Source organism: Pteropus vampyrus, unplaced genomic scaffold (genome assembly GCF_000151845.1).
Source record: "Pteropus vampyrus isolate Shadow unplaced genomic scaffold, Pvam_2.0 Scaffold80, whole genome shotgun sequence".
Lineage (NCBI taxonomy): Eukaryota > Metazoa > Chordata > Mammalia > Chiroptera > Pteropodidae > Pteropus > Pteropus vampyrus.
Genome location: NW_011888861.1, coordinates 6,245,162 through 6,271,333, shown reverse-complemented (window position 1 = coordinate 6,271,333; position 26,172 = coordinate 6,245,162). Strand labels below are relative to the sequence as shown.

The 26,172-nt window shown below is 38.2% G+C and overlaps 1 protein-coding gene across 6 annotated transcripts in view; it reads left to right on the top strand.

Annotated features, from left to right (window-relative positions):
• Positions 1 to 26,072, top strand: part of SIRT5 (sirtuin 5) — a 31,458-nt gene extending 5,386 nt beyond the window's left edge. For 5 of the 6 annotated variants that reach the window (XM_011362881.2, XM_011362883.2, XM_011362882.2 and 2 more), the window contains 8 exons: positions 2,537 to 2,686; positions 4,343 to 4,476; positions 6,624 to 6,849; positions 9,647 to 9,734; positions 10,525 to 10,578; positions 11,931 to 12,054; positions 13,646 to 13,761; positions 25,591 to 25,851. In XM_011362881.2, coding sequence (XP_011361183.1) covers positions 2,572 to 2,686; positions 4,343 to 4,476; positions 6,624 to 6,849; positions 9,647 to 9,734; positions 10,525 to 10,578; positions 11,931 to 12,054; positions 13,646 to 13,761; positions 25,591 to 25,666 — 933 coding nt within the window. In that variant the 5' untranslated portion in view covers positions 2,537 to 2,571 and the 3' untranslated portion in view covers positions 25,667 to 25,851. Of the gene's footprint in view, positions 1 to 2,536; positions 2,687 to 4,342; positions 4,477 to 6,623; positions 6,850 to 9,646; positions 9,735 to 10,524; positions 10,579 to 11,930; positions 12,055 to 13,645; positions 13,762 to 25,590 lie in introns of all 6 variants that reach the window. The other variant, XM_011362884.2, reaches the window with a different exon arrangement.
• The last annotated feature ends 100 nt before the right edge of the window (positions 26,073 to 26,172 follow it).

Genomic DNA, 26,172 nt, shown 5'->3' with positions numbered 1-26,172 from the left:
TTGTGTGGATGGACCACAATTCATTTATCGGTTTATAAGGTGATGGACATTTGATTTGCTTCAACTTTTTGGCCTAGCACTGTCTGATAGGCCTTGACGTTCTGTCGAATGTATATAATTTCACAGAACACCAACATTAGACAAGGCTACCTGTGACCGTGGTCAGTTGGGACAAAAATAAGACAATGCTGTAATAGATGTGAACCCAGACAATAACAAGAACATGTCTAAACCACAAAAATGACAAAACATCCTGGCTTATACCAGAGCCTGCTGTTTATTGAGTAATGACAGCTCTATAGAGCTTCACTTCACTCCTTCCACCTTTTAGATAAGATTCACTAAAATGTCCAGTCAGTGTGTCCTGTTGCCTGACAGCATCCAACCCAGAGTAAGGTGAAGCCTCACTTCCTTGAACCCTCTCCAACCTTAACTAACACAAGCCCAAATCCTATAATCTTTTCTAACACTTTTACTGAGACACCCTTCAGTTCTTCATGGTCTGCTTCTCTCTCCTTGCAATTTGCTCAACTAGAGGTACACGTGTGCCTGGTATTTTGCTACAGAGCATTGACAATGCAAACTATATAAACATATATATTGAAAATTCTTGCTTCCACTTGTCTCCATATATCCTATTTCCCACTCTACCCCAAATTCTTTTTACTAATTTCATAGAACTCTTTCCATTTTTAAAAAAGTAAGTGCAATTAAGTACTATGGTATATACTCATATCCCCTTCTATTTCTCTGACACAACACTATTTGCACCTGACTTCCCCCTCGACATTATATTCTGGAGATCTTTACTATCAGAGAGAATGTCTTCATTTATTTTTTTAATGTGAAATCTGAACATTGGGATAATTTATGGAATTCAGTAATCTGATTTGGCACTAACAGGTTTGTGAGCATCATCTTCCAGACATTTATTTTTAAACTGAATATTCTCTGACCTTCTGATGCCAACACTCACTTCTGAAGCCAGTGAGCTGTCTGCTTATAAATGCTGAATCACTGGCAAATCACATTTAATTATACTTGGTTCATTTTTTTTTCGTTGTAGTAAGATACACATAAAATTTACATCCTTACCATTTTTAAGGATACAATTCAGTAGAGTACATTTCACATTGTTGGGCAACCAACCTCCAGAACGCTTTATCTTGAAGAACTAAAACTCTATACCCATTGTTTTTATTTTTAAACTATTTTATAGTTTACATATAGTAAAATTAACCCTTTTTGAGTGTAGAGTGCTATGGGTTTTGACTGACATAATTATGTAACCATCACCATAATCAATATGTAGGACAATTCCATCATCCCTCAAAATCCCATCATGCTCCTTTGTGTATTCACTCCTTCCTGCTTGGGCTAACACTGATATATTATTTTCTGTCCCCATAGTTTTGTTTATTCCCAAATGTCATGTAAGTAGAACCATATGTACATTGTTTTTTTGCTGCAGCCATGTTTTTGTGAATGCGCCATTGTATTGAACCCGTCCCCTGCAGATGGACATTTGGGTTTTTTCTAGTCTCTTGCTATTAATGACTGTGCTCTAAGGAACAACCCTGTAGATATGTCATTTTGGATGTGTGCAGGACTCACTGTTGTAAAAATTTCCAGACTTGGGATTGCTAGGCCAAAGAGAAAATGCATTTGTAATTTTGATAGGTTATCTTCCAAAGGGATCGTAAACTTTTGGGAAATGTGTTATTTTTCTATTTTTCTTATATCTGCAGACTTTAATCCTGAGCTCTTCCAACAATCTGACCCACTAGATAGACACCAGCTTTGCCAATTGCCCTTTTGATGTCATTGATCCAAATATTGTCTTTGTCTGTTTTATAAAATTCCTCAGGGATAGATAAAATTTTACTAAATGTGCTTTTTAAGACACAAGTTTCTTTGACATGTCATCTTTATCCTATTTGTTGTATTAGTACATATCTTTCCTGTCTAGTTCAGTTCTCAGAATTTACATTCTCATAGAAACTGTGTTTTAACCAAAGAGGCCAGTGGTTTTCATACCTTTTAAAAAGCAGTAGAACCTGTTTTTCAAATGAATTCTCACATCTCATCCCTTCCCAAACCTCTAAGGCAGTGGTTCTGAAACTTAAGCAGTCATTAGAATCACCAGAAGACAGTTTGAGCCCCAACCCCCAGAGATTTTGATTCAGTGAGCCTGAGGTAGAGCCCATGACTTTGTATTTCTCACAAGATCTCGGGTGATGCCATTGCTGCTAATCTGGGGACTACACTTAGAGAACACTGTTCCAGGGCACCTAGGTGCGCTTGAGAGCAAAAATTGAAAATAGCTAGTTTAGAGGCTGAGTACCATGAAGACCTGTTACTAAAGATTTTTGTTAAGGGCATTCATGTATGTATATATGAGAGAGCCTAGAGGTATATCTATATATCTACATACACACACATACACATACATACATATATACATATGTGTACATATATACATTTGTAGAAATACAAGTATTTTCTGATTGTTTCTATTTCTGTGATTTTTCTAAAGTCCATCTCAAGAATTCATACTACAAAGAAAATCTGATGGGACCTCTCCAGGTTGTCCCCAGGAGATTAATTTCCCAGCTATATTGTGGATTAAAGTCTCCAGCTGCCACAGGAACCAAGATTTGCCTAACAATGGCTCGTCCAAATTCAGGTAGGTCTTTGTTAACCTGCCACCTCCTCATCTCCAGTGGAATTTGAAGTACCTGAAAGTTCCTACACTTAGAGGGAAATGTCTTTGAATTGAATTTGAAGTGGGTGTGGGGCAAGATTTTGTAGAAAGCCACTCAATCCTTTTCTCTTGAGGCAGGCCCTTCTTCCAGGACAGGTCAGAGATGATCTCTTAATAGGCAAGTCCATTTAAGACATTTTGTTCTCCCAGAATATTTGCATTTAAGCCTTTCACACATAGTTTGTGTTCTAAACCCCTCACCTCTGCAGGGGAAGAAAGCTGGAGACTGTCCTACAGGGTAATATGGGGTTAAATTTGCTACTGGACAGAAATGATGTATATCTTTACCTGAGGAAAACGTACAAATTAACATATCTGGGCCTTTAGTCTATAGTGAGCCTCCACCCCACTATCTTTCTTCCTTTCCTCCATCCTGCCAGTCACCTGTTCCATCTCAGAGTAAACACTTTCAGTCTCAGGGGCACCATGGTTACCACTACCTCCAAGGGGGAAGACCAGAAAGCCTACTCCATCAGCTGAAGAACTCACTTCTACTTTCGCTGAAATCTTCAGTGGTTTAGCACAGGTTGGCCACTCTTGGAAGATGTCTGCTTTAGTGGCTCAGGCCAGCCACAGGCAATGCTGGTCTGGCACTTGTTCTTCCAGGTGGAGGGCAGCATGGGAGTCCCTCTTCTCCCTGCAGCTTATGCTCAGCTCTGTATGGCTTAGGCTTGGCCAGCTGGGGCCACATAATTTACTTACCCCACCTATACGGGCCTGCAGAGCCTCAGTACCTGGTAGAGAAGAGTGTTGCTCAGCCATGTGCTGTGCTCTAACCTACTCTCTGCTACCTAAGAGATATGGTGGCAATTCTACGTCTGACTCCTCATTCTTTTCCTGAGATGAAGACATTTGTTTAAGGGGCACACTCTACCTAGTGATCCACATAAAGTACTTGGCACAGAGCCTGGGGTGCAGTGAGCCCTCACTAAATGATGGCTGCTGCCCCTCCCTGTTGATCTGAGATCGGGGGAGGGTGCCTGGAGGTACGGAACAAAGCCTTCGACCTGGAAAGTAAGCCATGGTCTGTAGCCACAATTATCTGCTGCCATGTTATCCTCTGTGTTCAGTTCCCTTCTGATACCTCAGGTGTCTTGTGTTGTCTTGCTGAAAACTCTAACTCTTATTTGAGCTGTAAAGGAGAAAGTCAAGTGTCCAGGTTTGGAGCAGAGCACTTTTTCACAGTTGAGGGGCCCTTGTCCTCACCTTTGATAATGATGCTGAGAGAAGCTGAAATTAGCAAGATCCCCAAAGGGAAGTGAACTTGGGGAGGAAAGGAAGCCTTTGGGGTCCAGGGGACCTGAGATCAGTCCATACACACTCACATGGACTTTATACTCAGTACCTCAGCTTCTAGCACATAGCTTTGAACCGTGTCTATAAGCATTGGTACTTTATGTCCATTTATTTTGTGTATCCATTAGCAAGATGCATCCTAAGGTAGTTGCTCCTTCATTTTATGCAAGGTTTCATAGGAATGCTCTGCTTTCAGGTAACAGGGGAGACCTGTATAGACAATTAATGTGAGATACAAATATCCAAATGGTGCACTGGATTGATATTTTATTTTCTCTTTAGATATGGCCGATTTTCGGAAGTGTTTTGCAAAAGCCAAGAACATAGTCGTCATTTCAGGGGCTGGCATTAGTGCTGAAAGTGGGCTTCCGACCTTCAGAGGAGCTGGAGGTTATTGGAGAAAGTGGCAATCTCAGGTCGGTAGTGTTTCCAGAGCATTAAGAGACTCTTCTGAATTAAGCCATAACAGAGTTTGACTCAGAACCTATACTCGTGCCTGGAACCCAGAGAACAAAGTTTTGAAATTAACTATGACTCATTTGTCCTGTTCATTTTGGCATCAGCGTAATGTCTTTATGATTAAGATCTGTGATTTAAACATAGCAGCCAACTTGCCTTACTTTCTAGGTATGTATAGATTGCATTTATTCAGATAACAATTAGATTTCTTCTAGTAAATAAAGGGGAATCAGAAAACCTTGGTTAGAATAATTCATTACTTTACTATAGATAGTAAAATTAAGCATTACACATTTTTATAGTTTTTTTGAACTTTTCATATCAAAACCAAAGTTGAATTATTGAAGGCTTAGGACTTAATGTTCAAAACTTTATATGAAGGCCATTAAAATATAAGTTCTACGGGGACATGATTTTTTTTTTAAACTCAGTTTTTACCCATCAACAGACGATTGGATAAAGAAGTTATGGTTCATATATACAATGGAATATTACTCAGCCATAAAAAAATAAAATCCTACCGTTCGCAACACCATGGATCGACCTAGAGGTTATTATGCTGAGTGAAATAAATCAGATAGAGAAAGATAAATGCCATACGATTTCACTTATATGCAGAACCTCAGGAACAAAAAGCACAAACTAATCAGAAACAAACTCACAAATACAGAGGACAATATGGTGAGGGCCAGAGGGGAGGAAGGTTTGGGGGGCTGGGAGAATGGGGTGAAGGGTTAAAGAAGTGCAAATTAGTTGGTAGATGGTCACAGGGATGGGAAGCACGGCATAGGGAATGCAGTTAGCATTAATGTAATGGCTAGGTGGAGAGCCAGAGGAGAGAAAGAGCAATCAGGTGGATCATTTCATAAACATGGATCATTTCATAAACTATATAAATGTCTAAACAGTGTACTGCATATTTGAAAATAATAGTAAAAAAAATTTTAAAAAGGTGAAGGAAGGGACAGGAAAGAACAGAGGACCATTGGGATCCCAAAAGAAAGGAGCCACAGAGAGCAATCCCTGAATTAAAGAAGCAGGGAGTGAGGGCCTTAACAGGTGTCAGGAGAAGCTTCGAGAGGGATGGGCAGTCATTTCATAGCAGCTCAGAGTTTGTGGAGAAGCAAAGAAGTCAATATGTGTGACTCCAGCAGTGTTCCAAGACATATATCCAGGTTGATGTGCTACCTGTGAACTGCTTCAGCCCACTTGTATTCTAAGTGCAGGGCAAAAAGGAAGGAACTATAGGGTCGCTGTGGATAATCCACAGCATAGATGATCCACTCTCCAAATGAAGGCTGACATTACTACCAGGTAGAAGGAGACCTTTACAGTAAAACAAAATGCATAATACCACCATTGCCACAATCAAGATATGGAATATATTGGTCATTGCCAAAGATTTTCTTGTACCGTTTCCCCATCAGCTTACAGCCTCAGATGACTACTGCTCTGCTTTTTGTTCACAACAGATGAGATTTATCTCTCCTAGAAGAAGAATCATACTTTAAAAAATCTATTTTCATATATTTTGTTAATATAATACATACACTTTCATACATGTAGTGGTGTGTGTGTAACTATAATGACAGTTTTAAAAACTTATTTTTTAACTGTGGCCATTATACTTCAGTTAGGCGTTTTGCATTTCACTTCTTTTTCCTGGACAAATGATACTGGCTTCACATATTTTAGAGCTCCATGAAAAAGGAGAGTCAATCTAAATTCCCTTCCTGCATATTGCTTTACTTCCTTTTCATAATAACTTACTTGAGTGGTAAATGAGACAGATCGCATTTTCCCTGCCTCATAATTGGGGAAATTAAAACCGATTTCTCCAAGGTCCCTATTAGTCCCAGAATGGGAACAGAGACTGGTGCCCAGGCCCCTGACCTGTGTGTGCCACACTGCACGAACCTACAGGAAATGTGTTCCAACTTGCACCCTCCCAAGGCTACTTGCCTCTGTTTTAGACTAAAAGGGGCCTTCCAGTGTTTTCCAGGGTTGGCTGTTGCTGCAAGGTTCCACGCCTGACAGCTGCCTGTGCTCTGGAGCATTAGTGCTTCTTTCCCTCCCTGACTCCTACCTCCTCTCTCACCCCTAGAACCTGGCCACTCCTGAAGCCTTTGCCCAAAACCCATCCCGGGTGTGGGAGTTCTACCACTACCGGCGGGAACTCATGCACAGTGCGGAGCCTAACCCGGGGCATCTTGCCATCGCTGAGTGTGAGGCCCGGTTGCACGAGCAGGGCCGCAAGGTCACGGTCATCACCCAAAACATCGATGAGTTGCACCGCAAGGCTGGCACCAAGAACCTTCTGGAAATTCATGGTGAGGACCCTCAGCCTTACATGGGAGGGGAACCAGACTTGAAAACACGCATCTTGCCATTTCCCACCTGGATCCGCTAAATCAGAATCTGCATTTTGACAAGACACCCAGATATCTGGTGTGCACATTACACTGGAGAAGTGCTGGTCTGCACAGCTGCATGCACTCCTCTCCTTGGGAGTTCTGTTGAGGGCGGTTGTGCTCCAAGACAATTGCTCCATTGGGCTGAAGGGAACCAGGAGGTGCGTGCCATTGAACAGCTGTGGCTTTAGCAGGATCTGGCACCGGAGGACCTTGGCATTCCTGGGGGCATCTTTTTACTTTCCCTTTGTCCCCCAGTTAGCACTCTAGGGTTTGTGCTTCTGCTAAACCCTGGATCTTTTAGGGAGCTGTCAGCTCAGTGATCTTCACTATAGCAAGGCCACTAAGTTTGTGACAGACGTGGGTTTTGTCTTGAGTCCCTTTGGCTTTCCTTCTCTGCCCTGATGACACCCTCCTTTTCCTTCGTCTTAATCATTTCCCCTCTTTGCTTTCACCAAAATCTAATACATTTATTCATACAAGAGTATAAATGGGCATGCAAGGATTTCTTCCCAAGAACATGTGCACTTAAAAGTCTACAAAACTTCGATCCCAAGGAATGCATTTCTAAGCACGGAATTTCCAGAAACAGTGACCCAGTGGGGAATGTTGCTTGTGTGTATCTGCAGTGAAGTTGCCCATTTTTGCCTAGGCTTACGGTCACCCTGATAATGAAAGTTGAGCACCGTTTGCTTGGATCCCATCTCTCTTTTGTGTCCCAGCAGCGGTCAGCCACCCACTCACCAAGTGTCTTTTTGGCACCTTCTTCTGTTGGGTCTGGGACTCTCTTCATGGCGCATCTCATTTCTCTACAGCGTCAAAATGTAGGCTGCCACTCACCATGTATAAAATGGGGATAACACCTATCTTATAGAGTTCTTTTAAGGATTAAATAGGTTATATAGGTATATTTGTTGGGATTTTTTTGGTTGCAAGTGATGAGAACTCTCTTCTAATTTAAATAAAAATAAAAGAATGCCCTTCCTTTCATCAGTGAAGATGTCATCAATTTTAAGATGCATCATGTTTTTAATGTGATACTTAGAAAGAAAATAATTGCTTAAAACCGTGATATTTTATTGTCCCTAAGAATTGTTATTTTATACTTATAGGAAGGGCTTGTTAAAGCATACTTGGATACAGATTTTTAGAAATTATATCACTCCCATACACATAAAAACAAAATATGGGTGAAATAAAGTGGTTAAGATATTTCTCACTATCTAAACAAGACATGAGTGAAATAAAGTGGTTAAGATATTTCTAAATCATTTCTGGATGACTCTGAGGCATCGATAACTGCATTCTCCCCGCAGTTTCATGTTCTGTGCCAGCAAAGGGTTTGGGGATGCAGCTCTTCCTAAGAGCTCTGTAAGCTCTTGGTTCTTTTCCAAGCTGCTGACACACATTCTGCAAGTTTGATATTGGGCCTTTCTTGGTCTTACTAAAAGGTGTCAGCAGAAAGGTTCTAGGTAATAACCAGGACTTGTTTTCTTTCTCCAGTGGCCCTTAAATGGTTTGCCAGCTGAAATATACAGGGACTGCCTTTGCCCAGTTAGGCCACCAAAAAATAACGACCAAGTCATCAAACATTTCAGTCATTGGTGTTATCCTTCAACAAGTCTGTGCAAGTGCTGGCTGTGACAACCACATCACATCCATCATGTGGCTAGTAATAATTGTAGGACACAATTTCAGAGATGTTAACATGGAACAAAGTGGCCATACTGAAACTGACAAAATAGGTATCTTGACTCACAAAACTGAGGAGCCCTGATCCCTTTCTTTCTCTCCCTGCCTCTCTACCTCTCCTTCCCCTAGCTTTGTTTACTCTTTGAGTTAACCTCACTTCTCCCTCTGCAGTTGATCTGCTTCCATGTGCCAGCGAAGGTAGCATCTGGTGGCTCCAGGCTCACTCTAGCTTAGCTATCTCCTCAGAAGATGAACTTCTAGATGGCCTTGCTTGGGTCACATACCTCCTCTTTGACCAAACACTACCGCTAGAGGAATAGGGTATTATGATTGGATCAGTCTAGAAATTGTGCCCAAGCTTGTATTTTGAGATGTCATTGACAGCTCCATCAGCTCAGCATGGGATAGAGGAGAGATGGTTCCTCAAAGAAGTTACACTGGACAGAATGGAACAATATGTGTCCACTACAGTGTGTGACATGCTCAGCACAACACTGGACACATGTGAATATTTAGTGAGTTGTGGTCATTGTTACTGGCTTAACTCAATAAATTGTTGCTAGTATTAATTATTTTCTTCATTTATTAGTTGATTATTTAATCATTGAGCTGGTTTTGGATAAAAGAGTTAAATTGAAATTAAGATTTTGTAAAACACATCCCAAGATTTTGAAATTAAGATTTTGTAAAACACATCCCAAGCTACTGAACTTTTATCAATCATGCCCTTAGGTTTAAGTTGGCTTCATCTACCCTGTCAGCCAGTTCAGTTCCTTCTGAACATCATTCTAAGGCAATCTGAGAGCCCCTTAGCCATGTAGTAAGTTATTTCATCTATCCCTCTTTTCTCCAGATTATAAAGTCCAGGAGGACAGATGTTCTTGGCTTGTTCAATAGTACTGCTTGCCTTTACATTTCTTGTGATACCTAGGGTAGGCCCATTTGCTAAAGTGAACGTGGAAACATGGAGACAGTTGCTCTTGATTATACTCTTTCTGGTCTTGCTTAACTTGTGTTTTTTCAGGTAGCATATTTAAAACTCGATGTACCTCTTGTGGAGTTGTGGCTGAGAATCACAAGAGTCCAATTTGTCCAGCTTTATCAGGAAAAGGGTAATTATGCTGTAATACAGAATAAGTGTATATTGCTTTTTCTTTTAAATTGAACATAAATACTAGGAAATGGAACATTAATCTAAGATTCCTGTGGATATTTGTTAGAAATAAGACTAGATACATTATACCCTATGATGAAAGAAATATTTTGCTCACAATTTACAATGTTAAGTGAAAAACTCAGGATCTAACTCTATACAATATAATCCCAACTTTTTAAATACACACACACACACACACACACACACACACACACACACACAGTCCCCATGTTGATGTATCTGTGTATCAGTGATTATCAGGAGTGGTGGGAGGATAGGTAATTTTGATTTTTTCTTTATATCGTTTTGAATTTTCCAACATTTCTGTGATAAACGTGTACTATTATTATAATTTGGGAAGGAAATAAAGAGCAGACTCAGAATATTGAGAAAATTCTATTTGACCATTTTAAATTAGTATACAAGTAATAATGTAATATCATTGCCGAAGATTCAAATTATAATATATACAATGCAAATCATGAAACTCCCCCTTAGCACATCCAGCTTTTCCACCCCTACCCTACATATAAATTCCCTCTCTTGACCTAAAACCATGGGTAATTGTTTAGTGTCTATCCTTCGAGGACCCTTCTTAGGGTCCTCGGTTTTACCCATGGTTTTAGCATGTATTAATTAGGAGTTTTGTACCATATCCTGCCAGGCAAATATGCAAACTCATGGGGTTTATTTCTTTGTTCAGTTTTACTAATGACATTCTCTCTTTCTTATATTGTTTACATCAGTGCTCCAGAACCTGAAACACAAGATGCCAGAATCCCAGTTGAGAAACTTCCCCGGTGGGTAAAAACTTTGATCTGTATTTGGTCTTCCAGATTACAAAAAAAGAAAATTAGGAATCGGAATTTAAGTTCATTTTGTGAGATGCCTCTTAAATGTGTAAATGTGAAAGACAGCTCTGACCTATATGGCCAAGGGCAAAAGGACAAAGGATGAACCAAACCAGGGTTAAGGGAACTGACACTTTTTGCTTTGTGTTACGGCAGGACAATTTGAAGCCTGGAAAATTTCTGAAGCTGTTATGCTACAGATGCTTATCCAGTGTAAGGCATAGAGGCTAGAGTCCAGTAACTGGGTAATAAATATTAGTTATTATCATCGTCATCTTTCTCATCATCATCAGTATTATTAATCCAGGGTTATGGAAACAGGAAAAGGTCTTGCAAAGATGAAATTATAGGACCAAACATAATTTTTGTAGATTAAAAAATAAGAAACCCTAGAAAGATTTTTATATCAAATTTTCAAGACTAGATATTAAAACGGTACTTCCAAAAATGTTTCATAGAGCACTATATCCATGGCATTGCCTGAAAAAAGGTGCTCAAATAACACTAGACCCAACAAAGTTGAAGTATGTTTACTTTTCTCAGAGCATTTCATATGCTAAAACACATTGTTACTCTCTTAAAAGTGGTTATAATATGTTAATATTTCACTGGTTTATTTAACCACAGAACACTTTTTATTTTTCTTAGTAAGAATTTTCATTACTAAATGCTTAAGTTTCAATCTGAAAGAACTGGGAATCCTGGGGGGTCCTGAGTAGGACATTCATATGATGAAAATGATGTTTGGGGAAGGTTATTGCAGGAGGTACATATGAGAAAACTAACGGATAGTAAGGAGTGAACAATGAGAGAATTTTAGTAATTGACACTGGAGAACTTGACTATAGACAGGATGAGAAAGAAGTGAATCTCAGAGAAAATGAAAGGGGGTCATTGATGAAATTAGGGGATGATTGGGGTGTTGGTGGCAAATGTGAATCCAGTGTTCCTCCCAGACCTGGGTAACTGTGAGCACAATCACACTCATGAGTATGATGAAGTAACTAGGAAAGAAAACTAGAAGGAGAAGGTCAAGTTTGGCTGAAACACATTCGTCACAAATCAACTATGCATCCAGACAAAATAAAAACTTTATAAGGCACTTAAAGTCAGTACTTCATATTCAGGACAAGCTCATATGGGCTGGGATGGCAGGGATGGGGATAAGAAGGAAGATCAGGGGTGACCTATCTGGACAGACTGGATTTGAGGCAGCCCCTGGGCTTCCTCTGATCCCCTGGGCAGATCTTTTGGTAGGGCAAGGCAGGGCAGGGCTTGGGTTAAGGATAATATTCTTACAGGTGTGAAGAGGCAGGGTGCGGAGGCCTCCTGCGACCTCACGTGGTGTGGTTCGGAGAAAACCTGGATCCTACCATTCTGGAGTTGGTTGACAGAGAGCTGGCCCTCTGTGACTTATGTCTAGTGGTAGGTCACACCCTTCCCTAATCCTGGGGACTTTCTGAAACACCAGGACTGGGGTGGAGTTTGCTGTTGTTCCTTCTCTCCTTTTCCCTTACTCCTTCTCTTAAGATATGTTTTGAGGGATCTTGTGGCGTCCTACAGAAAACCCAAGAAGCAATAAGTAAGAATTGATCTTAAAAATATGAAACTATGCCAAACCACATTTTGGGCTTCTCAAAGCCTTTTCTCCCACCCCAACCCACCCACATCATTAAAAGGGCATGTTATTGTCCTGATTTTTAAAATAATACATACTCATTATTAAATTTAATTGAGAAAATAAAAAAAGAAAAAATTACAAATCACTCATAATTCTGCGATCCTGAAATAGTCAGTGTTAGCGTTTTGATATGTTTTCTTCTAGACTAGGGATGAGCAGACTGTGGCCTATGGACCAAATCTGGCCTGCCACCTGTTTTTGTAAATAAAGTTTTACTAGAACATAGCCATGTGTCTTCTGTGTATAGACCATGGCTGCTTTCACAATGTAATGGCAGAGCTGAATGTTTGTGACAGAGACCATATGGCCTGCAAAGGCTAAAGAAAAAAGTACTATCTGGCCTTTTACAGAAAAAGTTTGCCCACCCCTGGTCTAGACCTTTTCTTATGCAGATGTACACATCTTGATTAAACATAAGAAAATGGGTTTATATTATATGTTCTGTTTTGAAACTACATTGTTCACATAGCAGTTCACTTCATATATTCCACGTCAGTACATCTAAATGCACATCATCTTTTAATTGGCTGCTGTGGTGTTCTGCTGTATGGATATAAAATGATGTATTTAACATATCTTCCATTGTTGGGCATTTAAGCTGTTTCAAATTTTGATATTTGAAACATTGCTACAGTGAATAGCCTCAGCCATAACTCTTAGAATACTCTTCCAATTATTTCCTTAGGACAAATTTCCTAGTGGAATTAAATAGACAAAGGGTAGACATATTTTAAATTTTCCTTAACATGTCTTTAAAAGTAGAGGCCCTTTCTCGTGTGTATATTTGTTCATTCAGTGTTTACTGTGCTTCCCAAAGTTGAGTATAGTGTCAGTGTTCGTGACAGATGGCTAAGGGAGAAAAGCTGGCTTGTAAGATACATTCTGATCATCCCATTCTTCTGAAGAACATATATTTATAGGGAAAACCTGAAAGAGTATACATCAAAATGTGAACAGTGGTTATCTTGGGGTAGTAAGATCATGAAAGATGTGCATGTTTTTTCTTTGAATTATCTAACTTTAAAAAAAAGAGAGGACATGGATTATTTGCATCACTGTAAAGAGCAGAAACAAAAAGAAAACTAACCCTCAAAAGGCGATGATTGAATCATTTCTTTGCTACTCTCTCTCCTTTTACAGCACATCTCCTTGAATTCCAGTGATGCCTCCCGACTTCCCATTTGTCCCTTAAACACTCTCCATATCCCATCCAGTTTGGCTTTCCTCACACTTGCCACCACAAACCTGCCTGAGTTTAAGTGAGGTTTTCTGAAAAAAATGCTGCTTCTTGGCATAGCGTGGTCATGTGTCCATATCCATCTGTTTGCTTTGTAGGTGGGAACTTCCTCTGTGGTTTATCCTGCTGCCATGTTTGCACCCCAGGTGTCGGCCAAGGGTGTGCCAGTGGCCGAATTTAACATGGAAACCACCCCAGCCACCAGCATATTCAGGTACAGGGATTACCGAGGTGGGAGATGGTGGTTATTGAGCAGATTTGAACATGGTCATCTGAAGAGATTTTACCTACTGTTCTAATTTTTAAAAGAGACACACAGTTTGTGTTTTATTTGGTCTGTAGTTTCTTTTAAGAAAGAACAAATATCGTTAACTGTAGATTAAAGTGGCTTTGTCTTTTTACAGTGGTTTGCCATAGGACTTTTATTTTTTCACATTTTGAAAGCTGTTCTTTGATCCCCTAGACTTTACTTTCATTTTTAAGCTAGATTTAGTAATGGCATTTAGATGTGGGTAAGCAGAATGCTCAGCAAGTAAATCCGGAAGAGCTTCATCTTCTGCTGCTGTCATTGCAAGACTGGGCAAATTCCTCTTTGGTCTACTTTCCAAGAATATTTGTATTTGTGACTATATTATGATACTGATCCTGATTCATGTTTGTATGGAAAGAGTAGATCATCGTAGTATGCATTGTAGTCTCATTTTAGGTTTCATTTTATGTCTTTACCTTTGTTTTGCTTTCTTTTTTCACCTCTGCTTTTTTGTCTTTTGATTTAGTTTATATTATTGTCAGTCTTTTAATTCCTTTCTAGACTAAGGTAGAATATAAATAATTAACAAATATATTTTATGTATGTAAATAAAATATAAAAAACTTCACTGAAACTCTTGTTATTAACTTTAATCAGTGGTTTTTAACATCAGCTGCATATTCATAAAATACGAATGACTGGGTACCATCCATGAGGTGTAGCCTGAGCATCATGACTTTTATGAGCTTCCTAAGTGATCTTAATGTGCAGCCAGGATGAGAACTTCTGTTTTAAGTCTTCACTGGGCTAAAAAAATGTGCCATAGACTGTGCAGAAACACGCTTCATTATGATCCTCTTCCAGTGATTAGCTGGCTATTGTCCTAACCTTCTCCAGTCCATAGTTCTTCATTTGTGTGCAAGTGGTGGGGACTAGGAAAACATCCTTTTTAAAAAATTGTCCTCTCTGTAAAACTTATACTCTGAAAACTACAGAATGTTTCTGAAAAAAAAAAAAAGAATACCTAAACAAGCGGAGGGACATCCATGTTCATGGATTGGACAACTTAATATTATTAAGATGGCACTACTCCACAAATTAATTTGCAGAGTCACGCCATCTCTATCAAAATTGTAGCTGGCTTCTTTGCTGAAATTGACAAGGTGATCCTAAAATTCATATGAAAAACAAGGGATCCAGAATAGCCAAGTGAAAAGAAGAATGAAGTTAGAGAACTCAGACGTCCCAGTTTCAAAATATACTATAAAGTTACAGAGTGGTACTGGCATAAGGATAGACATATACATCAGTGGAACAGAACTGAGAGTCGAGCAATAAACCCTCACATTTGTGGTAAACTGATTTTTGAAAAGGTATAAAGACAAATCAGTGAAGGAAAGAATAGTGTTTTTAACAGATGGTGGTGGAACAGCTGGATAGCCACATGCAAAAGAATAAAATTGGACTCTATCACACCATATACAAAAAATAACTCAAATAGATCACAAACCTAAATATAAGGGCTAAGAATATAAAATTTTTAGAAGAAAATATAGGAGTAAATCTTTGTGACCTTGAGTTAGTCAATGCCTCCTTCATGTGGCATCAAAAGCACAGGTAACATAAGAAAAATGGATAAATTAGACTTCATCAGAATTAAAAACTTATTTACTTCAATAGATACCATCAATAAAGTGAAAAAGACAACTCACAGAAGGAGAAGAAATATTTGCATGTCTAATATTTGATAAGGGACTTGGTATCCAGACTCTATAAAGAACTCTCACAACCCAATGATAAAAAGCCAAATAATCCAATTAAAAATGGGCCAAAGATTTAAATAGACAGTTCTCCAAATATATACACATGGTCAATAAGCACACTGAAGAGATCCTGAATATCATTAATCATTAGGGAAATTAATTAAAACCACAACGAGATGCTACTTAACATCCACTGGCATGGCCATATAGCAGTCCCCCTCATCTGCGGGGCATATGTTCCAGGATCCCCAGCGGATGCCTGAAACCACAGATAGTATTGAACCCTATGTATACTATGTTTCTTTCCTATACATACATACCTATGGTAAAGTGTAATTTATAAGTTAGGCATAGTAAGAGATTAACAACAATAACTAATAAAGTAGAACAATTGTAACAATATGCCATAATGAAAGTGATGTGAATGTGGTCTCTCTCAAAATGTCTTATTGTATTGTACTCGTTCTTGTGATGATGTGAGATGGTACAATGCCTATGTGAGGAAACGAAGTGAGGTATTCAGAATGGCATGCAGTTTAAAACTTAAAAATTGTTTATTTCTGTAATTTTCCATTTAATATTTTTGGACTGTGGTTGACTGCGGGTAACTGAAATAGTAGAAAGTGAAACTGTGGAAAGCGAAACCATGAACAAGGGGAGGACTACTATAATTTTTTAAATGGAAAATAAGTGTTGATAAAGAAATTGGACCCCTCATATATTGCAGATGGGAAGGTACAATGGTGCAGCTGCTTTGGGCAACAGTCTGGCAGTTCCTCAAAAGGTTATATGTAGAGTCAACATATAACCCAGCAATTCCACTCCTAGGTATATAGCCAAGAGAAATGAAAACGTGTCTGCACAAAAAATGTGTATGTGATTGCTCATAATAATCAAAAGGCAGAAACAATCCAAATGTCCTTCAGCTAGTGAATGGATAAATAAAATGTGGTATATGTACAAAGGAATATTATTAAGCCATAAAAAGAATGAAGTGCTGATACATGCTATAACATGGATGAGCCTCGAAAACAATGTATCGAATGAAAGAAACCAGACACACAAGACCACATATTGTATGATTCCATTTATACGAAATATCTGGAATCAGTAAATCAATAGAGACCATAGATAGATTACTGGTTGTCTAGGGTTGGGGTAGGGAGGAATGGAGAGTGACTGCTAATGGGTATAGGTTTCATTTTTGGTGATAAAAATGTTCTAAAGTTGATTATGATGACGGTTGTACAACTGTGAATATACTTAAAAAACCCTTTTAATTATATTTTTTAAATGAATGGTTTGTATGTGAATCATATGTCAACAGAGCTCTGTTAAAAAATTAAATTTTCTTCTAAGTTGTCCACAGAAAAATAATTAGGCCTCTAATATGCATTGTGACACGTAATGTGTAGCACCTGAGCTAGTTAGCATCATTCAAAGTGATATGAGAGCCATGTACTTGAAGACTCTTGTCTGCTTGAAAGAATATCATAATACTCTTAAGAGTGAGTCAGGATAAACTTTCTGAGGGAGGAAATGAGCTGCAACCCAATTCCGTTATTCTCATGTGGTTTATTTTCAGTCATTTGCTCTCCAGTTTTTCTCTGATAAGTATAAAGAATTTTTAAAAGTCATCATTATAGAAAGTTAAGAAAATGCAGATAGGGGAAAAGAAGAAAATAAAACTTAAGTGTTTCCACAACCTAAGATAAGAATTAGCCTCTACCTCTCATGCCCTGGACCAACTAGCAGGTTCTGGGTATCCATTGTGTATGTCTTCATATGAAAGGAAATTGAACTTGGTAGTTTTCTCTGCAAGTTAAGAAAAGATTCTTAGTCTATAATGATATCAGTTCATAAGTTGGGCCTCCTAAAACCTCAGACCTGCTTCAGCTGCTACTGTTCTTCACCCAAAATTCTCTAGCTTCATGTCCTGAAAACCTGCATTGTCTCTGTTCAAACAAGCTACTTGCTAGTTAGAAACTTTGATCAAACATAACAAGTTACCCATCTGCCAGCACCAACCACAAGAACAACCATCTGTTGGCTTCTTTGGGGAGCTGAGGCTGTCTGTACCACTAAGTGGGAATTTTCCCAGGTAAATACACCTGACCAGTGAAGCCAGCAGTGCTTTTATCTGGAAGTCATCAAAGCTGACATTTAGAAGAGATTTGGGTGGTCATTTCATCCTACTCAGTTTTTCAAATGCCGAACCAAGCCTAGATCCATTGAGTGGCTTGTTTAAACCCATGACTTAACAATGGCAGAATTTTCTCTTCCATCTCATGTGTAACAGATTTCGGTTGAAATTTATTCTAGGTCAGAGGCCAGCGAACTGCTGCCTATAGGCCAAAGTCACTCACCATCTGTATTTATAAATAAAGTTTTATTGGAACTCGACCAAGACCATGAGTTTATATATTATCTACATTACTTTTGTATGACAACAGAATTGAGTGGTTACAACAGAGACTGGCATTCAAAGCCTAAAATATTTACTCTCTGAGCCTTTACAGAAAAAAGAAATTGCCAACCCCTGCTCTAGGTTAATGAGAAAAATGAAAATTAGAATAATATTTTTTTACCTTATTTTCTTTATTACCTAAGTAGGTAGCCAGAATTCTGCCTACATTTTAAACTTGAATCTCACAAGACTGCTTAGACCTTACACAAGTTCTTTCGATTTTTTGCCCCAATTCTAATTTAATGACAGTTGTAGAATTTGCCTCTGCTGAAAATGTTAATATTTTCAAGGTGTTAGTTAGTTCTGGTTTTGTTTTTGTCATTTCCCCCATCCCCAGTGGTTGTCTTGAATGATTTCTGAGAAACTACTACTGTTAGAGTAGACACTAGACATTTTTGGTTTTAGGTTTCAAGGTTTTGACTATTATTCAACCCCAGGGGTCCATGGCATCTAAAGGTCAGTACATTTTCTGAGACTGAAATGGGATTTGTGTTACCCCCATGCTAATGTGCAGAGCCTTCCAAGCCCCCTGTTTCCTCCTCAACCTGTAACCATGTTGTTTATCTTTTCTTTAAACTTTGGAATTTAGTTGACATCCAGATATTTATTAAGTACCTACTATGTTCTAGACTGCTGTTCTAGGTTCCTAGGATAGGATGTATCAGTAAATATAACAAAACATCTACCATACGAAGATACATTCTAGTAGTGAAGGCAAACAATAAACAATAAGCATAATGTGCAAATTCTATAGCATGTGAGAAAGTAGGTGATAAAGCTGTTGGAAGAAGCAAAGATGGAGTTTTGGGGTGGGGTTACAGGATTCAACTGGGTAGTTACGGCTAGCCTCATTAAGAAGAGATTGGAGCAGATTTGAAGGAGGTGAAGGAGTTAGCAAAAGATTGTCTGGGCTAAGAGCTTTTCAGATACTAGGACTACCTAGAGCAAAGGCCCTAAGAGGGAAGCATGCCTGGGAGGTTTGAGGGATAGCAAGGAGGTCAGTGTGGCTGTAGGGGAAGGAGGGAGTCGCAGAAGAGGCGTCAGTAAGGTAAGGAAGTAACCTGTTTGCGTGGGGGAAGAAGTACCCCAAAGAAAGCTAACTGATGGGTGGGTTTAGAACACTAAAGGCATTCTTAGCTAAAAAAAAAAAATGTTTTTATAGATTGCTTTAATTATGTATTTACTCATCGAGAGTATGAAGAAGTTACATTTAACTTACAGTTGACCACATTGACAGGGAATTCCAATGCCCTACCTGGCTGGATTACCAAGGGTAGGTAGTAGGGGGGGGCCCTTTTAGTCCATGCAATCAGGCCCCTAGTGGTCTATTGATTAAAAAAAAAAATTAAAATGTCATTTAAGGCAAGAATAATAAAAGAAAGAACACATATGTACCTGAAATGTTTTATTTTCTTTTAAAGCATAGATATGCATTCATTCACTTTTTTTTTTTTTTTTTTTTGGGTATAGAGCTAAGAGCCTTTTCTTTGAGTAGGAATCTGCTGATTGGAGCTCAGCTTTCTTACATAAATCATACTCATAATCCTCCTGGTGTTCCTGAAATTTCCCTGGAGATAAAAATCACCCCAGCCCTTATTTAATAAAACAAAACAGACAACCAAGAAAATCAGATTCCAAGGCCCCAGTCTACATTTTCTTTATGAGAATTTTCAGGACAAGATGACTGTTTATTTGTGTATTTAACAAGTGACATAGGTGATTCTTATCATCAAGAAATCTTGGAAAACACTTAGATTATGACTTCTGGTTTTGATTTTTCTTTTTTTTTTTTACATGGAGGAAGAATGTACAAAAAGAAACTTATGATAAATCTTCCTTCTAGTCTTTTCCACCTACAGCTAATTTAACAGAATTATTTTTTGTAACTCACTGTCTTTCCAAAGCATTCAATTAATTTTCCTAGAAATAACCCTCTTTTAACAGCTATCTTTTTATAGTTTATGGCATAATTTTAAATTAAATTGGATGATTACATTAGCCAAAAAAAGTGGCACAAACAGATACTGGAACACAGTAGTTTTGGTTATTTTATAGCTGGCGGGGTGAGGGAAAGTGCATGGGGCGCTAGGACAGGGGTATTCAAACATTTTTATTCATGTACCTGTCACATTTTTAAACGACTTCTGAAATTTTTTTATTAAAATTGTGAAACAAGATGCTATTCCAAGAGTATTAGAAATAAATTACTGACATTTTAAAATAGAACTGCCATTATCGTGGTTTTAAATGTATCCAGGCAAATCTGAATGCCAGACCTACTTGATACTACCATCATCCACTTACAAAATAAATATACAAGCCCTTTTTAACAGTTGAGGCCTTCAGTTTTTCTTTTTGTCTTTGAACTTGTATTATCATTCTACTTCCACCACAGACATTTGTACTAGTGTAATATATTTTTATGCTTGAATATCTTTTGTTGACTACCCTATTATACTCCTGCAACAAAATATCACATGAATTATTTATTTCAATTTACTTAAAACTTAAAAAAGTTCTATTAAAAAATTCTTCCAGATTGAATGATCACTATAGTACTTTTAGTACATAGTTGTTGAAAACAATAAATAAATGGTAAATTTTGATTAATACTTCCATAAAAGTAAAATTTTATTAGAATTGTGTCTCTTAAAAGATGCATGGGACATGAATTTTTGAACTGTTTGTGTATCCATGGTTGAAGGAGACAGAGTTAATGTTTTGTATAGCCTGCGGTCACCAAAAGGAACCTGTAGTCTAAGAAGACAGGTTTACAGACTCAATGTAATGAGGGAGACTCCACTACAAACAAAAGAAAAGATGGAGTTACAGGATTTGGAGGGAGGGTGGAGTTTAGGTGAAATTTAAATGAAGCAGTTTTTGATGGACTCAGCAACTGGCAGGGCTTCTTGGAAAAGGGTCCAATCAGGTCTGGCTGGCAAAGTGGACTCAGGGTCCTGTGTGCTTGGAAATGACAGAGTAAAGGTATATGAGGATGATTGTGTCCAGACACCCCTTATCTGGATTAGAAATCAAGGCCGCATCTCAGTGTTAAAATGACTTAGATCCTACAGGTACACGGGGATATTTCATTCTTTACTGTTTTAATTTCAAACAGTAATGTTTCTCAGAATTTATGATGACATTAGAGGGCAAAATTCCTCAGGAAAATAATTCCTCAAAGAAGGGAGTTAACAATATTTTGTAATTCCTTTTGTAATACTTTGTAATTCCTCAAAGAAGGGAGTTAACAATATTTTGCAGATTGTCCTGGGAAAAAAATATTGTTTCCTATTAACTTTGCAGCTGGCTTTATCTGTGTCTCTTATACCACAAGCCTGAGGGATGGCAGGGCAGATTTTTAGTGGCTAAGGTCCTTTTCCCCCTTTCAATATCAATTATAGTTTTTGTTATTGCTTTTTATAGATGGATGTATTGAGAAACCTGGGCCACATAACCCCTGGTATGAGAGGAATTTTGTTATGTCACTGCCACTCGGATTTTGGACCTCCTTCCAAGTTATATGCTAAAATGTCCATAGTGATTTTCTATTTCATTTAGTTATCTGTTAACTGACAAACCTATCAGACCCTCTTTCAATTTTAATGAAAGCAAGAATGAAATGGCCCTACCTCGTAAGGATGTGTTACCCAGTGTTTAGATACTATTTGTTTTCTTTGAACTACACAGATATTTCAGACCTCCCCTTATTTGGCACCCCATAAGTTTTCACATTCTGGAGTGGGTGAGGGATACAGCTTGCCTTTGTGAAGTGGGGGAAAAGGTGAATGTGGAAAGCGGCACTCAAAAGTCACTTTCTTAGGAAAGAGACCATGTGGGATGAGAATATGGGAATTCCCTAAAAGCTTTCCCTGCCTAGCTGTAATTCTTGGAAAGTCCTCAACAGACTAACTGCTGTGCTGGCGAGGAGCTTTCTAGTGGCCAGTGTTCAACATGCTGCAGGTGGCAGAAGGAGTGGAAATGCCATTTGGTCAGGGATGTTCATTAGTGGAGAGAACAGAGTATTTAAGGACTGAGGCATTCATGATTTGTGTTATATCAAGAATAAATAATATCAATGATGAATTACATTGAGCAAATGCTTTTATCATTTTCAGTTGTGCTGTATTATTAATAGAAAACCTTTATTTCTTATTCACAGTTGTTTTTTTCCTGTCCTAAGTGTTTTCTCTTGAAGGAAGCAGAAATCATCGATATTTCTTCTTTTTCTTCATCCTCTTTGCTGCTGTTGCTGCTTCTTTTCCTCTCTCCTCCTCTTTCTCTTTCTCTTCCCCTTTCCCCTCCTCTTCTCCTTTCCCCTCCTCCTCTCCTTTTCCCTCTCCCTTCTCCTTCCCTTTCCCCCTCTCCCTCTCCCTTCTCTTCCTCTATATTTTCTGACTACAAGTCAGAACTAGTTGTAAAGTCCAGTGAATGGTTTGAGAGGCCCATTGACTCAGTTAAAATCCTTATGGTCTGCTTGGTGCATCAGGTTGTTTTTCTCTTGTCCTTAGTACATGTAAATGCTGGTTTAATGTACTATAGATATTGTAAAACTTCACAATTGCAATTATGAGTTTGGCAGTACAGTCACAAAATACACTTTACAATCATGTCTCCCTCTGCCCTTTAAAATAAAATTATTATTTATAGCACCTAAATTCTAGATAGTTGCTTTCCTAAATTCTTTTGGTCACCATTAGCCAAAAAAAGTGGCACAAACAGATACTGGAACACAGTAGTTTTGGTTATTTTATAGCTGGCGGGGTGAGGGAAAGTGCATGGGGCGCTAGGACAGGGGTATTCAAACATTTTTGTTCATGTACCTGTCACATTTTTAAACGACTTCTGAAATTTTTTTATTAAAATTGTGAAACAAGATGCTATTCCAAGAGTATTAGAAATAAATTACTGACATTTTAAAATAGAACTGCCATTATCGTGGTTTTAAATGTATCCAGGCAAATCTGAATGCCACACCTACTTGATACTACCATCATCCACTTACAAAATAAATATACAAGCCCTTTTTAACAGTTGAGGCCTTCAGTTTTTCTTTTTGTCTTTGAACTTGTATTTTCATTCTACTTCCACCACAGACATTTGTACTAGTGTAATATATTTTTATGCTTGAATATCTTTTGTTGACTACCCTATTATACTCCTGCAACAAAATATCACATGAATTATTTATTTCAATTTACTTAAAACTTAAAAAAGTTCTATTAAAAAATTCTTCCAGATTGAATGATCACTATAGTACTTTTAGTACATAGTTGTTGAAAACAATAAATAAATGGTAAATTTTGATTAATACTTCCATAAAAGTAAAATTTTATTAGAATTGTGTCTCTTAAAAGATGCATGGGACATGAATTTTTGAACTGTTCGTGTATCCATGGTTGAAGGAGACAGAGTTAATGTTTTGTATAGCCTGCGGTCACCAAAAGGAACCTGTAGTCTAAGAAGACAGGTTTACAGACTCAATGTAATGAGGGAGACTCCACTACAAACAAAAGAAAAGATGGAGTTACAGGATTTGGAGGGAGGGTGGAGTTTAGGTGAAATTTAAATGAAGCAGTTTTTGATGGACTCAGCAACTGGCAGGGCTTCTTGGAAAAGGGTCCAATCAGGTCTGGCTGGCAAAGTGGACTCAGGGTCCTGTGTGCTTGGAAATGACAGAGTAAAGGTATATGAGGATGATTGTGTCCAGACACCCCTTATCTGGATTAGAAATCAAGGCCGCATCTCAGTGTTAAAATGACTTAGATCCTACAGGTACACGGGGATATTTCATTCTTTACTGTTTTAATTTCAAACAGTAATGTTTCTCAGAATTTATGATGACATTAGAGGGCAAAATTCCTCAGGAAAATAATTCCTCAAAGAAGGGAGTTAACAATATTTTGTAATTCCTTTTGTAATACTTTGTAATTCCTCAAAGAAGGGAGTTAACAATATTTTGCAGATTGTCCTGGGAAAAAAATATTGTTTCCTATTAACTTTGCAGCTGGCTTTATCTGTGTCTCTTATACCACAAGCCTGAGGGATGGCAGGGCAGATTTTTAGTGGCTAAGGTCCTTTTCCCCCTTTCAATATCAATTATAGTTTTTGTTATTGCTTTTTATAGATGGATGTATTGAGAAACCTGGGCCACATAACCCCTGGTATGAGAGGAATTTTGTTATGTCACTGCCACTCGGATTTTGGACCTCCTTCCAAGTTATATGCTAAAATGTCCATAGTGATTTTCTATTTCATTTAGTTATCTGTTAACTGACAAACCTATCAGACCCTCTTTCAATTTTAATGAAAGCAAGAATGAAATGGCCCTACCTCGTAAGGATGTGTTACCCAGTGTTTAGATACTATTTGTTTTCTTTGAACTACACAGATATTTCAGACCTCCCCTTATTTGGCACCCCATAAGTTTTCACATTCTGGAGTGGGTGAGGGATACAGCTTGCCTTTGTGAAGTGGGGGAAAAGGTGAATGTGGAAAGGGGCACTCAAAAGTCACTTTCTTAGGAAAGAGACCATGTGGGATGAGAATATGGGAATTCCCTAAAAGCTTTCCCTGCCTAGCTGTAATTCTTGGAAAGTCCTCAACAGACTGTAACTGCTGTGCTGGCGAGGAGCTTTCTAGTGGCCAGTGTTCAACATGCTGCAGGTGGCAGAAGGAGTGGAAATGCCATTTGGTCAGGGATGTTCATTAGTGGAGAGAACAGAGTATTTAAGGACTGAGGCATTCATGATTTGTGTTATATCAAGAATAAATAATATCAATGATGAATTACATTGAGCAAATGCTTTTATCATTTTCAGTTGTGCTGTATTATTAATAGAAAACCTTTATTTCTTATTCACAGTTGTTTTTTTCCTGTCCTAAGTGTTTTCTCTTGAAGGAAGCAGAAATCATCGATATTTCTTCTTTTTCTTCATCCTCTTTGCTGCTGTTGCTGCTTCTTTTCCTCTCTCCTCCTCTTTCTCTTTCTCTTCCCCTTTCCCCTCCTCTTCTCCTTTCCCCTCCTCCTCTCCTTTTCCCTCTCCCTTCTCCTTCCCTTTCCCCCTCTCCCTCTCCCTTCTCTTCCTCTATATTTTCTGACTACAAGTCAGAACTAGTTGTAAAGTCCAGTGAATGGTTTGAGAGGCCCATTGACTCAGTTAAAATCCTTATGGTCTGCTTGGTGCATCAGGTTGTTTTTCTCTTGTCCTTAGTACATGTAAATGCTGGTTTAATGTACTATAGATATTGTAAAACTTCACAATTGCAATTGTGAGTTTGGCAGGACAGTCACAAAATACACTTTACAATCATGTCTCCCTCTGCCCTTTAAAATAAAATTATTATTTATAGCACCTAAATTCTAGATAGTTGCTTTCCTAAATTCTTTTGGTCACAAGTGAAATGTCTGTATCTTGATTTGTCAAAAAAAGGATGAAAGGAGTAGGCACAAAAATTCATAATATATTTGTGAGAATTTGGGTTTTACTCTGGGTGTAATTAAGAAATCTGTGACTTGTTGATTTTGCTCTTAACTCTGCGGTACTTGTCCTTCTATTTCAGGTTTCATTTCCATGGGCCCTGTGGTACCACTCTTCCTGAAGCCCTTGCTCCTCATGAAACTGAAACAGTTTCTTAATTGTCCTGGGGAAGGAATTATAGTACCAGGCTACAGACAGGAGACACAGCGTTGCGGTTGGTGAACTGAACACTGGAAAATCTAAAAACATCCTCTGATTCTTTGATAAGTGATAGGGCCTTGGAGGTAACGATAGCAAACATATTTATAAGAAGTCAGAGAACTAAAGTTAATGCACGTTATTTGTTTTGAACTTAAAACATAAGATACCTCTGATGTGTTTGGTTTGTTATTAGAAGGGAAAAATTGTAATTAGATTTTCTTAAAAATGTAATTATAGCAATTGTACTTTTGCTATTTGGGCAAAAATAGAAGTAGACAGGCAAAACTTTGATATTTCTGATTTCTGCACAAGTTTTGGTGGAAAATAAAATCACTCTCTATAGTAGGTGATTTGTTCTAGAAAGATGTGACCCCAAGAGAATCTTTGTTGGGAACCTTTCAGTATTTACCTTGTTTGGCTGCTTCACCTCAAAGTATGTGGGATAATTTACAATAAGAACTCA